The sequence below is a fragment of the Zonotrichia albicollis genome, chromosome 3 (genome assembly GCF_047830755.1).
Source record: "Zonotrichia albicollis isolate bZonAlb1 chromosome 3, bZonAlb1.hap1, whole genome shotgun sequence".
NCBI lineage: Eukaryota > Metazoa > Chordata > Aves > Passeriformes > Passerellidae > Zonotrichia > Zonotrichia albicollis.
Window position 1 is genome coordinate 48,782,298 of NC_133821.1, and position 14,385 is coordinate 48,796,682.

Consider the following 14,385-nt stretch of genomic DNA (forward strand, 5'->3'; position numbering starts at 1 on the left):
CGAGGGGCAGGCAGAGGGGGTCTGTGAGGGGCAGGGAAGGCGGAGGACGGCTGTGTGAGGGGGTCGCTGGATGTGGAGTGGAGGGAGCGAGGCTGCACCTGCTGCCTGCCCTAACTCGCCGGGCACGGGGCGCTGATGTTCCCTTGTTTTTTCCAGTCCGTTATTTGCATCTGGTCCGTCGTGGGCGCCGGTGGGGAAATGGTAATGGAGGAGGGACGTCCGGGCCCCTCAAAACCCGCCGGTGACAGGCGGCCCCAGAAGCGGGAGAAGAAGGACAAGCAGCACGACAAGCAACAGCCCTGCGAGGGTTTCAGTATTAAAGCCATGATGAAAAACAGCGTGGTATGTTTGCTGCTAGCATAGAGTGATAGTAATTAACTCAACTTGTCCAAGAGGCGTAGCAAGTTAGAGCTGTGGATAAAACATGTCAGGCAGGTGTGCAAGTTGCTAATACCTTATCTGGAGTTTGCTGGTTGCTGAAATTACCCTCAGGTTTTGCAGAAGTATTACTGCAAGGTAACTCTGTGCCTGTGAGAGTTGCGATGCTTTCGCCAAGCCCTTTAATTTGATGCCACAAGTTGGTTTTTTTTTTTATTTTTAGGGTTTTTTTGTATGGTTTTGTATTGGCAGCGCACAGCCTGTTAAACTGACAGCTTTTATGGAATTGTGTGTGGGGCTTACTGCCTCCCACTTAACAAAATGCTGTCAAGTGGTAGTGCAGTATTTCTCAAAAGTTTTAGTACACTGGCATAGTGTATGAAATTGATGTGAATGTCACATAGGATGGTCACATAGGAGATCTGTAAAATAGATTAATAGATTTTTTTAAGCAAGCTTGGAAAATAATGAAAAGCTTCCACACTATCTAGGAGAATACTAAACGAACAAACATTAGTTCTCCAACTTGCAGTTCAAAGAGAAATTGATCCAACAAGTAACAGTTACAATTTCTAATGAATGAACTTGGAGGCTTGGGAGTTAAAATAGTAGTATAAAGGCCCTTCAAATCTCTTTATACTGTTTTATTTGTGTACCTTTATCAGAATTGAGGAGTTAAAAAGCTTCAACTAGTACAGAGTACAGATGTTCAACATGTGAGTGGATGAGGTAATATTACCATAGGTCTCTGCCTAAACTCCTGGATTGTGTTGTTCATTTGGACATAGTTCAAGGTGTTAGCAAAGGCTTGAGTCCTCAAGGGTTTTTTTAAATCTGTAGAGTATTCTGACAGCTGTTATGAAATACATTATTTCCCTCTAATTTGCTGAAGTGGTCTTTCTGGTGCAGTCTCTCTTATCTGCAGGATCATCCTCTTAAAAACCCAAACAAGCATGTCTTTAAAGAAATTTTAATAGAGTAAAAGTTACGTACTTGAAAAACTTTCTCCTAATTAGTAAAACTTCAAGATATTTCACCTTACTTAGAAAACAACAAGGTGAACACAACCAAATAATCCCTTTGTTTTAAAGAAGATTGATTGATTTGTTTGTTTTTATTCTAGCAATGCATGGAATGAGCTGTAATACTTCAGCAACCTTTAGGATTAATTTTTAAAATATGTTTCCTGTTCTCTGAAAAAAATTCAAGTAATGGATATTTGGTTGTTTACACCTAGATATGTAAAAGACAATTTTGTCTAGAAGAATCAGCCATTTCAGTAGAGTTTGAGAAATACATATTTAATTTTAAAAAAGGAGCTGTGACTTGTGAAAATAACTAACTATGAGTTTAATCAGAATTCAGGTTTGCTTTTAAATATTTATAGAATATTAACTTTTATGGCTGCATTTCTAACTTCCTGAACATGAACAGACCATTAAATCATGTGATACTGCCATTAAGCAACTGCATACAGGTAAATCTGCTGCCTTTGCAGCTACTCACAGAATAACAGAAATTATTCTTTTTGGCATGGACATCTGGAAATCATCTAACCCAACTTCCCACTTGAAGTGGCCCTGTCACCAGCACCCAGATCAGGTCAATGATGGTTTTTCGTAGCTAAACTGTGAAACCTCCCAACATCAGGGATTGCCTGACCTCTCTGAGCTACCTGTTTCATTTCTGCCCTGCTTGTCTGCCCCCTTGCTTGCCCTCTCAGCCTTTCAGAGCTCAGGTTTACAGTGTTCTGACCTGCTGCATACGTTCTACTCATAACTGGGTTGGAAGCTCTGAAACTCTTAGTGGTCTTGGGAGATTCATAGTGCCAGGGCTATGTTTTGAAAAAGCCCCATCTGCAGTCAGGCAGCTGCCAGAATATTCTCCAGTTGGTGTGCAAAAAAAGGAATATCTCACTGCCTCGCTGTCTGTGCAGAAGTGGGACTTCCTTTTTACTTTTCCAACTACCTTTTAATTGGAGCTTTAGATTTATTAAGTACTCGCTCGTCAGAGGTTGACATCTTTGATGAAGTTCTCATGGAAGGCTTGGGAGCTGGCTGGAGGGTTGAAAGCACAGCAGGAATATCTGGTTACAACATGGTAATTCTTTTTGTTAACAGCGTGATAAGGCACAGGGTTAAACGTGTTTGGCATCTCCAGGTCAAACAATGAGGTATTGATTAATAGCCTTTGGTGCAAGCATGTAGTTAGTCTTAAACTCTTAGTGTAGAGTCTTAACAGATTACAGTTATGCATATATGACTGTAAATATTGTAGTAAGTGTTCCAGAATTCTTTTATGTTGCTTGGGCAAAGAGTGTTTTACTAAGCTGTTTTTCGTGAATGTTTCTGAATAAAGTCTACTTTCATAGTCAGTAGTAAGTGCAGAAATTAAGTAGATACAGTATTTAAGACTTTTTTCAGCTCTCACTAAATCCAAAACTCACTTAGTGGAATGCAATGCTTAAATATTCACCTGAATAAAAATGTTCCTGAACGGAATAAAGGGTTTAAGTTATTCCAAAACTGTAAATTTATATAGCCATTTACTTTAAAAGCAAGGTTCAATAAAGGTCTTCTATAATAACAAGCTACATTTACATTTTAATTGTTTTGTCCTCCAGTGGAATCAAGCATGTTACGTGCTCTTACTTCAGAGGTACTGCATGTAGAATTAGGAATACAATTAAAAATTAATGTATAGACTGGCCAGTATAGAAGTGTCTGAATGTGAATGAGGACAGCAGGAAGATATCTCAGTTCACTTCTGATCCTCTCTAGATGATATTTTCCTATTTTCTGCAATGAAAGAGAACAGAATAAAGTGTCCCACTTTTCTGTAATGCGCCAGTGGTAAAAGCATTTTTTCAAGGACAGAATTCATTTTAGTACTTAAAGGAAACAGTAGAAAGATAATTCCTATCTATCTCCCAATTTTACAAGATTACTATTACATTCATATGTTCCATGACATCAGTCAGAATTTGCCTTCAGGAACAGGCCACAGGGATAGAATGAGAGCGTTTACTAGATGGCCCTAGAAAGGAAGGGATGCTAAAAATTATTGCTGGATTTCTAAAACCAAAGCAGCTATTCAGCCTTAGAGAGTCTTAGCTATGTATAGGGCACAGCTTTCATCTCCTGAAAAAGGGATAATTGCTCTTAAGCAGAAAAATCATTATTTGTATTGCAGCTCTGGATTTTCACTCTTTTGTTCTGCATTTAGGAGTCTGCAGTCTGTATGTACGGGGACGAGTTCTAAATCTTTGTACTTTAAAAACTTCTCTCAAGCCATTTTCAATAATGTGTGTTGTAAAGGGCTTTCTTACCCTTACCATTTGCTGATAACTCATAGCAAAAGTTTCATTTTAACCATGATGTGATTTGTTTATGTTCTGAGATTTGTGATTTGTCACTATATTTATATTCATCCACACTGCGTAACCAAGACTACTTTTGTTTTTTACCTTGTAGCAATCGAAGTTTCTGATTTGATTTTGAGGCTATAGGAAAGAATAGGAGAAAGAGGTTGTGTCTTTTGATTATAACAGCTAATTTATTGGAAAAAGCAGTGTGTTTTGGGGCATATAGATGTCAAGTTAAAGGAGTGTTTTGATAAATATATATTGAGAAGTAGTACATCTGTCTTGGAGTAACTTCTCCAGTTTAACAATAGCAATTGTGTACAATCTACAAGTACACTTCAGTGAACACTGTGAGACAATTTAAACTGTCAGTACTCTGGAAGGCAGTCCTATCTTCTTCCTCTCTCAGGCTGTTTAGTGCTGCTGCCCGTTGTTGTGTCCTCATTTGTACAATGTTGAATGCTCAGAGAACTGATCCTGCTGAAAATACTCCAGCCTGTTAAACCTCACAGTGTTGAACTGCTGTCTGTGGGATTGAGACGAGCAAGGCTTCTGCTTTAACAAGGCTCATCTGTTTTGCCCTTCTCCCTGTCCTGACTGCATGCTTCTGTCTTTCCTTTTGCACTGATATTGTTTTTTCTTGTAAATATAGAGTAAATTGGATCAGCTGTTACAGCTCTTAAAGAGTTAATATATGCAATGAGAACGGAAGCAGGAGAGTGTCAGCACAAGCTGTGTGTTGGGGAATGTACCCTCTTGGCAACATTGCAGTCTTAATTCACTTAAAACCAGTATGACACCAAGTTCTAGCAGGGTAATTCCACAATTGCTGTAAGCAATTACAGCAGCATAAACTTGCAGCATAATTGAAAGGTGTTGCTGTCATCCCTGAACATTTATTCTTTGTGCAATATGAACTTTTGTATGGCTTTGCAGTGAACTGGACAGGGGCCCTGGTTAAACCTTGATTAAAAGCAGCTCAACTTTTTTTTTTTTTTTATCTTTAATAGCATTTTAATAGACTTGACATAGACTTATATGTGAACTTATAACAGTATAAGCTCACAAAAGTTGTCATTGCTACAGCCCTGCCTGCGTCTGCTGCCTGTTTGTATCTTCTCGTTTGTGCCAGTACACAGTCATCCCTCTGGATTGATGAGGCACTTCAGTTTGATTAAGTTCAAACATGAAAAGCTCCAACACAAGGAGGTTTTTATTTCCCCTCATAAGGTTAGATTCCTTTCCAATTCCATGCTCATATTTACTGTAATGACCTCTTTGATAGTATAATGTAAAAGCAGAATATACAGAAAAAATACGCATGCTTAAGACCATAATTTCCTCAGAAGGCTTCTATTTCATATTATGTTTTCAGCCATAACCTAGATGACTTAATCATACTGCTCTTATTTTAAAGTACCTTAAAGTCAGCACTTTACTTTTGTGAATGTGGTCAAAGGTTGGTATTGTTCATAGTTGCAGTGAGGATGAAAAGATCAGTTTCTTACCGAAATCATTAAGAAATCATGCTGCTTCGTTTATGAAAATTTGTTACACATTTGAATCTCATCTTCTCTTCTAATTCAGTCATATGACTTAAAATAGTTAATAAGTAAGTTATCAGTTAGGCTCTGTTTTGTGGTTTGATCGATAATTCTTGTCTTAAATCACTTCATGTTATTCATGATATTTTACATGGAAAACGACCTTGGGAGGTTTTAAGTTTCACATTTAGAGAAGGTAAAAGTAAATTGGTTTTAAAACATTTTAGCAGTGCTTTTTCAAAACTCCTCTACTAAGTACTTTTTAATGAATGAATGAATAAAATATTCTAACTGGAAATTATTGTGGAGATGTCAAATTCTGACAATTCTTGCATAGGAATTAAACTATTTTAAAGTTTGCAAACTGTTTACAGATTTCATACAAGTTAAAATCCTCCAGTGCTCTGAGTGTATGGGTATCTTCATCTGTTGTTTCTCTGAATGAAGACAGCATTTTTCAGTTCCAAAATTTTTTTACTGTAAATGTAGCAATTTTGAACAAATTATTAAACTGTAGCTAATAAGAATAGTCTCCAAACATTATTTTAAGCTGTCAGCTTGCTGTGTAGGGAATTATCTAAAGTCAGCATTTCCTACGTGCAGCTGAGTACGCCTCTGGAGCCAACCAATTGAAAATGTGAAAGAGATGAGTTAGACTGCATCTACCATATACCCTTCTCAGCACTGTGTCTCCAGAAGAGTTTCCAAAGAAATGGACATGCATGTACATATTCTTTCTTTTAACTTGTTGTCTTCAATTTCATTCAAGAAAAATCCTGTATTCTGTGTAGGCTTCAGCCTTTGTCTTAGTCTTCTCCCTGTTAGCTGACTGGGAATGCTCTAGAATGCTACTTGAAGCAATTTGAGTGAAGAACCATCAAGGCAGGGTTCTGGAGTTCATGTTGCAGGAAGAGAGGCTGAGGGGAAAAGTATTTCAGCCTGGAAAAGAGAACGCTACCAGGATATCTCATGGTATTGGGTCTTAACACACCTAGTGACCCAATTGCTGTAAGAAAGCTGTCAGGAAGAAAATGCCAGTCTGTTCTCTCCAGTGATGGGAGGACAAGACATGTGTTGAAATTAGGTGTTCCTGATGGTGAAAAGGTTTTTCACAATGAGGATTGTCAAGCAGTGCGTCAGATTTTCCAGAGCGGTGCAGTCTTCTTGGAGATTTTCAAGACTCAAATGGAAAAAAGCCCTAAGCAACCTATTCTGAGATAACCATGCTTGGAGAAAGAGATTGAATTGGAGACTTCTTGGAGTAATTTTCCACCTGAATTTTCCCGTGATTCTACATCTTACATATTATGGTTGATTGTGGTCACTCCATGGCTTTGCTGATGCTAAGGTCAGACAAATTAGTGATGGCTAATTTACCTTCTATTTGGAGAAGAAAAAAGGCATTTGAAGGTTTTTGCTTTAATAAATCCGCTGCTTTTCTCACTATGTGAAGGGGGTAATAAACACATCTCCCTTCTGTCCCTCAGAAAAACCTTATAACACCATATTGTTCCAGTTATAACAGTGAACTACATCATAAACTTCAGGCTGGCTTCCCAAATACACTTGAGCAAGCCTGCATCAGTGTTTGGGTAGCAGCAACACATGCTTATTAGATTATTTCAGCTACAGCTAATCCTTTTTATGCAGTCTGCTGCAAGTGTGCAGGGAAGGCTGCTGCCAAGCATGCAATGAATGCTTCAAGGAATTGGAGCAGCTGGCCATGTGTGTAGCTGTCAGCTTCTGGATGCTGTCCCTTGTCTCACATTCTCCTCTTGTCACTGCTAAAACTTAAATAACACTAGAAGCTTTAAGTGGGTGAAGGAGACAGGAGATGTAGCTCAGTGGCATGTGCATTAGGAAAAGGAGTGGGGAAACAGAAAACGATCTGAATGTGACTCCCTAAAGCAGGGACCTAGGTGATCGCTAACAGAGTATGACTTTTCCTGTGGCTGTGTTCCCAAACTTTACAGGCAGAGTGTGCTGGAGTCTGTACCATGGAAATGAAATTTTTCCTTCTTTTTGTAACTGATACTTCAGGTAATATTTTTGCTTAGTACATGTTTAACTGAAATTACCTGATAAGACTCTTAGGGGTCAGAAAGGTTTTACTTTTTTCACGATGTTTTCCTATTTTGAAATAAAAAGTATTATGAAGGGTAACAAAATTGTAGCTAGCCATACTACTGGTACATTGATAAAATTTCTAGATAGATAGTGTCATAGACAAACTTCTGTGAAAGACTGACTGGTTCCTCGTAGCAGTAGCTGATTCTTCTATACGCTTGAAACCAAATAAGCAGTTTGGCATAGATTTTCATTTTCTACCATAGTTAAATAGTTTTTGCTGGAAAATTTACTGAGCTCTGATGACTTCTTTTCTTAGATAAAATACATGTCAGATAAGATAAAATTATAAATCCCTTCATGGGGTCACAATGTGCTGAAGGCTAAATTATGGAATCTTGTGTTTAATAGCTGCACTCTGATTCTGTAGATACATTACAAATATAATGTTTCTTATAGTTGCAATTTTTGGACTTTTATGAGTGCAAGTTGAGGGGATGCCTGCAAATAAGAGAATTGCTCATGAGAGCAATTTAATTCTAGTCAGACTTTCTGTGAAATTTCTGTTGGGCCTCTTGCCTGAAAAAAACAAGATTCTGATGTGATAATAAAGCCTGCCTTAATTATAATAGGATGATAAATATATAATTTAGCTTTTCATACATTTCTGATGGTCTCTTTTAATGTAAGATTTTTCTTTTTAGAAAATTACTGTTCACCCATCTTTCTGTAAGGGCTGAGGCCAAGACCTTGAGAGCAAGAGTAAATATTGATTTATTTTCAGTTTCATAATAGGAGTATGTCACTAACTTGACTAGGATCCAGACTAGCTTTGTTTGGTGGGGTTTGGTTGTTGGTTGTTGTGATTTTTTGTGTAGTGAAAGACTTTTTAAGCAGATGTACACTACAGTAAGTACAAAAATTTTGCACAACGTGACCAAGTTAAAACATAAAATACCTCATAGAAATATCTGTGCAATGAAAACTCTTGGAGGAAGCATGGCATACTACTAACTTTTTTTGTAACCACCACCTGAAGGCAGAACACATCTTGAAAGTTGTTTGAGGCCTACTGTGTAGGGAGATTGAATATAAGAAAATAAAGATAGTGTAGACCGTAACCTTATCACTAAAGAGTTGCAGCTGGGCCAATAATCAAAGATTGGGAACAGGCCTGACTTTATCAGGCCACAGCTGTAACCAATGAGAAGAAGAGTGCTATAAAAGAATGGGTTGGCTGTTGAGAAGGAACTGGAGTCAGTTCGCTGCTTTGTGAAGAGGAAAGAGTCACTGCTCTGAGACCTGCCCACAAGAAACACCAAGAAGGTGTGGAACCTTTACAATAAAGAAATAGTATGGAACCCCTGCAATAAGATGGTGATGCTACTGTATTGGTCAGAAGCATATTAATGAGAATGCTTTGTGTGGTTAGTAGGCAATACACAGTATTCTACACAAAAAACTGACCTAAATCCAGAGGGTACGGTGTTTTCTTGCTCATCTTAGGTATGTAGGATATCCATTGGTTTGCTATCATCACATGAGTGTTTTTTAATAATTTTTGTCTTGCTCTGCATCACATCTACTCTCATCAACTCATCTCATCAAACAACTACTGCATAACTTGTTTGGACTTACTAGGTGTTCTTGAAAATATCTGTAGGTATTGGGTCTTCGACGTTTAGCAGAGTTTTCATTCTTTCAGTAATTGTTAGATAGGAATTCTCTTCTGTTATTTCTATGTAAGATTTGTCTTAATGAAAAATCTTACATAGCTGTATTATGAAGTCCATGATTTATGGAATGAAATGTTAGCTCCTGAATTTTTATCTTGCTTTTTTCACCTAAGGAAGTGAGGAGAGCCCCATGGAAGGAGAACTGCAAGGGCTTGTGGGCAGGGAACATCCTGGCTAAAGAGTTGGGGTGCAAGGATCTGTGCAAGACTGTGATTGTGCAAAATCATGCATTTGAGGCTGGTATGTGCCCCTGTGCGTTCTCCTACTCCTGGATGCTCCACTGAACATGACCATCACAGACCCCTTTTTAAAACAGTATTTAAGAGGTCTTCTAAAAAATCGGAAAGCTTTGGATTTAGTTTTCTTTCCTGATAAGTCTTGGTGCATAGAATTAGGGGACATACCTAATGATTGAAGTTTTCTGTCTCAAGGCTAATAATTATATACTTACTAGAAAAGACTGGTGGTCTCCATTTAAATTTTTGGAAAAATAAATTATTCCCTGGCTTATTTTACTGTCCTATTGATGATGTTTTAATGTCGCATTATTGTTTTGTATTGGATATCTTTTCAGATAAAGCTGTTTAGGAAAAGGTGCATGCATACTTTGACTGACATTGTAGCCAGGATTTGATAAACTTTTTTTTTTTTCCCCCACAGAAGTTGAAAACTTACATTCTTACTTCTCAAAGTAGATCTGTTGATCTCGCTCTTCCTGCACTCATCTGCTATTTGTGCTCACCTTTTCTCTGGCTTTATTTACTTCTCCTCCAGATGATGTCTTTTTTATATCACAGGATTTCTCTTGCAGTAATGTTCAGCTGGGTATTTGGGGGGAGGGCAGCTCCGCATAGAAATAAAACTTCTGGAGAACATAAAGCTTATACCAAGACCTTATTAGAATATCCCATATGATAATTTCTACTGGACCAAAAAAAATATCTCATAGGAATGAGCTTATTATAATTTTAAATTGTAAGGCATGACTGGGAAATATTTTTCATGGGAAGTATATGTGTATTACCTGATTTTTTTATATTTTTATACAGTGTTTTACTAACTATCTCATGCCCCTCTAATTTGTGTGTCCTTCATTTAATTCATAAGGTTTTATATTAATAGTTAAAGATCAGAGGAACAATTACTAGAACTTGATTTCATCTCCTGTGTAATGCAGTCTATCAAACTCAGAAAGTGATTTCTGTATATAATGTGTAACCTCTGGTTGAGCTGGGAGATATGTTGGGTTTTTTTTAGAAAGTAAAGCAACCTAAAGGTAATAGTGGTGTTGGAGTCTGCTGTAGCTCTAAATTATGCCAATGCTTAACTTATCCAATGCAAGGCTGTTAGAAATTTGCAGTTCATACCTGTATGAATTTATCACACTTTAGTCAAATTTCACTGTGCGAATATTGTAGAGTAAAAAAAAATACTTAGAGAAACATCCTATCCCTAAAATTCCCCCCCCCAAAAAATTAGTATGCTTCTGCCCTCTACTTAAAATCTGTTTAAGTCATGATTATTTTATGAGCCTCTAGTATGCCTTTGTACATGTTCAAGATGTAGTACAATATTATGATTCAGGACAATAATCAAGTTTTAAGATTGTGTTTGATAGCTTCTGAAGGCTTTTAGTCATCCAGTTGTTCATCTAGTATGAAGAATTCATAGACAGTGCACTAAAATTGTGTAACATCTGTCACTTTAATTCTAAAAAGTAAAGTATGTTCCAGTGTATCAATAAGAAATCAATGAGTTGTGCATTTAAGATTGCAGGTGACTTCACAAACTCTTCTGTCTGATGCTATCTGACAAAAGAACCTTTATAATAGAAATGTTAACTGAGTGCCAGCTATTGACAATGCTGTGCCTGTCAATAGTATAAAGTGTTTAGACCTTTGGGTGTAAATTTTATTGAAGAAATTACTGGGTTTTACCATATTTGGTTTTGCTTGGATTGTTATTTTTCCTTTTCTCAGATAGAATTGAAATATTTATCAGCTTAAGTGAGAAAAGAAACGACCCTTTACTAATAATAGAACAATTCTGCCTTTATTGTACAATATTACGTTAGACAGTAATAACAAAGTGCATATTGGGTGGAAATGTTAAAATATATTTGTAGAGCTAATTACATAATTGCCATTAACAAATCAGTTAACACTAAATTTCTTCCCTCCATTTGATATTTGTTTAATTGTTCTTTATCATGTCACTGTTTGGTAGTATCTAGGTAAATATTCTCATTTTGTCATATTTGTTCTTTTGCTTCTGGCAAGTGGGACACTTTGAGTTCTTGTTCCTTTATAGAATTAAATATTCTTCAGTTTTTAGTTAATCTCTTCAAAGATCGATTAAAAAATCTTGCCTAAGGGTGTTTGGCACAAATGTTTAGTCAATGACAAGGCTAAGCATTTCTGAGCAAAATGTTTGTTCTGATTGCCGAAATCGTTCCTCTGAGAGCTCCTTTAGCTGAGATACTCATATGACCTTTTCCTGCCTGAAGTCACAGTTTAGAGTTCATACTTAGACTGAATGCAGATCAGCTGACTCCTAACTGAACACTCTTCCCAGTGGGCTGGAGGTAGTCTCCCTTGTGTCAGGAGTTTATTTGAAGCCTTCACTGTGCTCTTAACACAGAAATTAACAAAATCATCGCCTTTTTCTAACTCCTAGATAAATATGCAAAAGAAGACAATATTATTTAAGGGGACCTTGCTGAAAGCAGGTTTCAGTCTTCAGAAAATAATTTCAAAGTCTGCATTTACAGTAGTCTGATGCATTGCTTTTATAGTCTTGATTCAAGTGTCTGAACTCCAAAGAGGAATGGAAATTCACCTGCATCCCTATATTCAGGGTTGTGTAGGTATTCAGCATATCTGTCAGCACCTAAACATGCTGAAGTGTCTCATTCTCTTCACCAACAATGGAGGAGCCCGACCTTAAAGCCTAATTTAGGCTCTTTGAATTTACCCTGACATTGGGGGCTAGTGTTCAAACCAATCGTGGGTTTGTGCTCTGGGTAACTCAATGGGCTGAAAGCTTTCCATTAAGCATGTAGAAAATGCTGTAATGTAAATATTGGTTATTACCAAGTGGGCATTCTGCCTAATGTAATATGTTCATTATATGAAGGGATTCCGTAATCCTCTGTAGTATACTGTCTTCTTTAGCCTATATTTATAGGTTTCTTTATGCTTAGATTTCTTTATACTTTAAGTTTCTTTATATACTTTGTTTTTCCAGTCATTTTCCCTGTTTTCTTGATCCCTGCCTGACTGCTTTATATGTATATTAACTTTACTTCAGGGTCCCATAGACATACTGTAAGACAGTGTAGTTCACAAGGTATCCATTAAGAAGCTGTTATTGTGTCTTGTTTTCTTGCAAGTTGTAAACCGTCTGATCAAAACTATCATTTTGGATTGTGTTTTTCCAAAGAAAGGAAATAAGGTGTGTTTTTAAGGGAGATCTTCATAAATATTGTCATGGTTCTTGTGTTTTCAGAAGGACTCTCTAGAGCCACTTGCAATTTGTAGCCTAACCACAAAAGATTATGCTGCTATATGAAAAACACCCTCAAAGTGAAAATAAGCTACTGCACTAGGTGCCAATTATTCAAACTAGCAAAGTCTGTTTTCTGCAGGGTTATGTTTTGGTGTTTTGGGGTTTTTTTCCTGGTTAATTAGTATAAAAATTAAACTTCTTTTGCTTTTTAATACAGTATTTGGTGTCTAGTAACATGACAAACAAGCCTCTTGTTTGGGTCACCCTTGTCTGTTCTCCATTATTTCCAAAATACATGAAGTCGGCTGTTCATGTGCGGAACTGCCATTTCCTCAAGTGCAGTTTAAAATGACCAACAGATGCACATCTTTAGGAGTGAAGGCAGGCAAATGCACACACAACATGGATGTGTAACCCTTGTTTCCTCGTGAAGGTGTTTTAGATAGGGTGTGCATACTTATTCACCATGAAAAAGGGTGAAATTACAAAGAAAATAAATGGCAATATCACAAATGAATCAGGCAATCAAGAAAACTACTGAGTTGCTTTCAGTCAGAAGCTATTTCTTGAAGATGAAAACTTAATAACTGAGTTACACAATTTCATTGTGAAGATGAACAGTCTCTCTCGGAGCCTGGACTTCAGTGTTGGAACTACAAGACCATTGGTGACTTTGGTGCTTTTCCAGTGAATCGACTGGTACCAGAGAAGTTGATGGCAGGGGGCTCAGCAGCACACAACAGAATTTCTTGTAGAATCAGAGTATGTGAAGCAGATCCTTTTCAAACTTCACTGGTAAGCAGAAGATCATGTAATCAAATAATGGCAGAGGAGAAACCTCTCACTTCCTCATTGGTTGCCATGTTTAGCCTATAGGAGTAATCACATATCACTAAGGGCTCAAGAATCTGTCACTAAGTTTTGCAGTTAACCAGGAAGTATATTGTTGTTTAGTAGGTCCCATTGTCGAACCTCCTGATTTTAATGTTATAGAAACATGAATTTAGTGAAAAGGTAAAGCATTTAAGAAACAATTCTCAAATTTTACTAAATGTTTTCTGATAGACAGTTAAAACACAGGAAGGGTAATCATAGTAACTCTTCTAGTTTGCAAAGATTCCAGCTCCAAAGTTACCAGTAAGTCTAAGCATGGTAATGTACATCCAAGGTTTTGTTATATAAAATATTTGTGTAGTATGAATGAAAAATGGCCTTGAGGCAATAAGTTCTTAAAATAGAATTAAGTGCTGGATAAAAGGCAGATAGAGGGAACAATTGCTTTGTATAAGGCAAATATCTGTGCTCCCATGTGAGAAAAAGACCAAAATAATTTTAGCAATCCTCAGTAATATAAAATGGGCTTTGTAATTTATGGTTTTTATGAGTGAACATATGAGTTTCACGTGAGTTTGCTCCTTATGTGAGTGAAGAATAATTAATACCATGAAAATAGCAATTCATTTCTCTTATTCATCATCTGTAGTTTGAGAAGGATAATAAAATGAATTCTTTCAAGTGTAGGCATTTTATGGAAAGTTATCATTTGTTAATTTTGTTTTAGAAATAAAATGGCATGAATTACAGAGTTAAGATGCTATTATGGGATAATAAATTGAAAAAGATCTATTTTGTATTTTTGTGAAAAAAATTATTTAGTGATTGTGAGTTCAGTTAATAGACTGGGACTTAAATTAAGTATCCAATATTTATCTGCTCAGAATATATTTTATTTTTATTACTGTTATAATTAGATTCTCAGCCTACATTAAAATGTTGCTCTTTAATGACT

The 14,385-nt window shown here is 36.8% G+C and overlaps 1 protein-coding gene across 8 annotated transcripts in view; it reads left to right on the top strand.

Annotated features, from left to right (window-relative positions):
* PACRG (parkin coregulated) overlaps nt 1–14,385 on the top strand; it is a 211,668-nt gene that overhangs the window by 454 nt on the left and 196,829 nt on the right. For 3 of the 8 annotated variants that reach the window (XM_005486486.4, XM_005486487.4, XM_014266684.3), the window contains exon 2: nt 157–342. In XM_005486486.4, the coding sequence (XP_005486543.1) occupies nt 199–342 (144 nt within the window). In that variant the 5' untranslated portion in view covers nt 157–198. Of the gene's footprint in view, nt 1–14; nt 343–14,385 lie in introns of those variants that run through there. The other 5 variants (XM_074537372.1, XM_074537370.1, XM_074537371.1 and 2 more) reach the window with 4 other exon arrangements.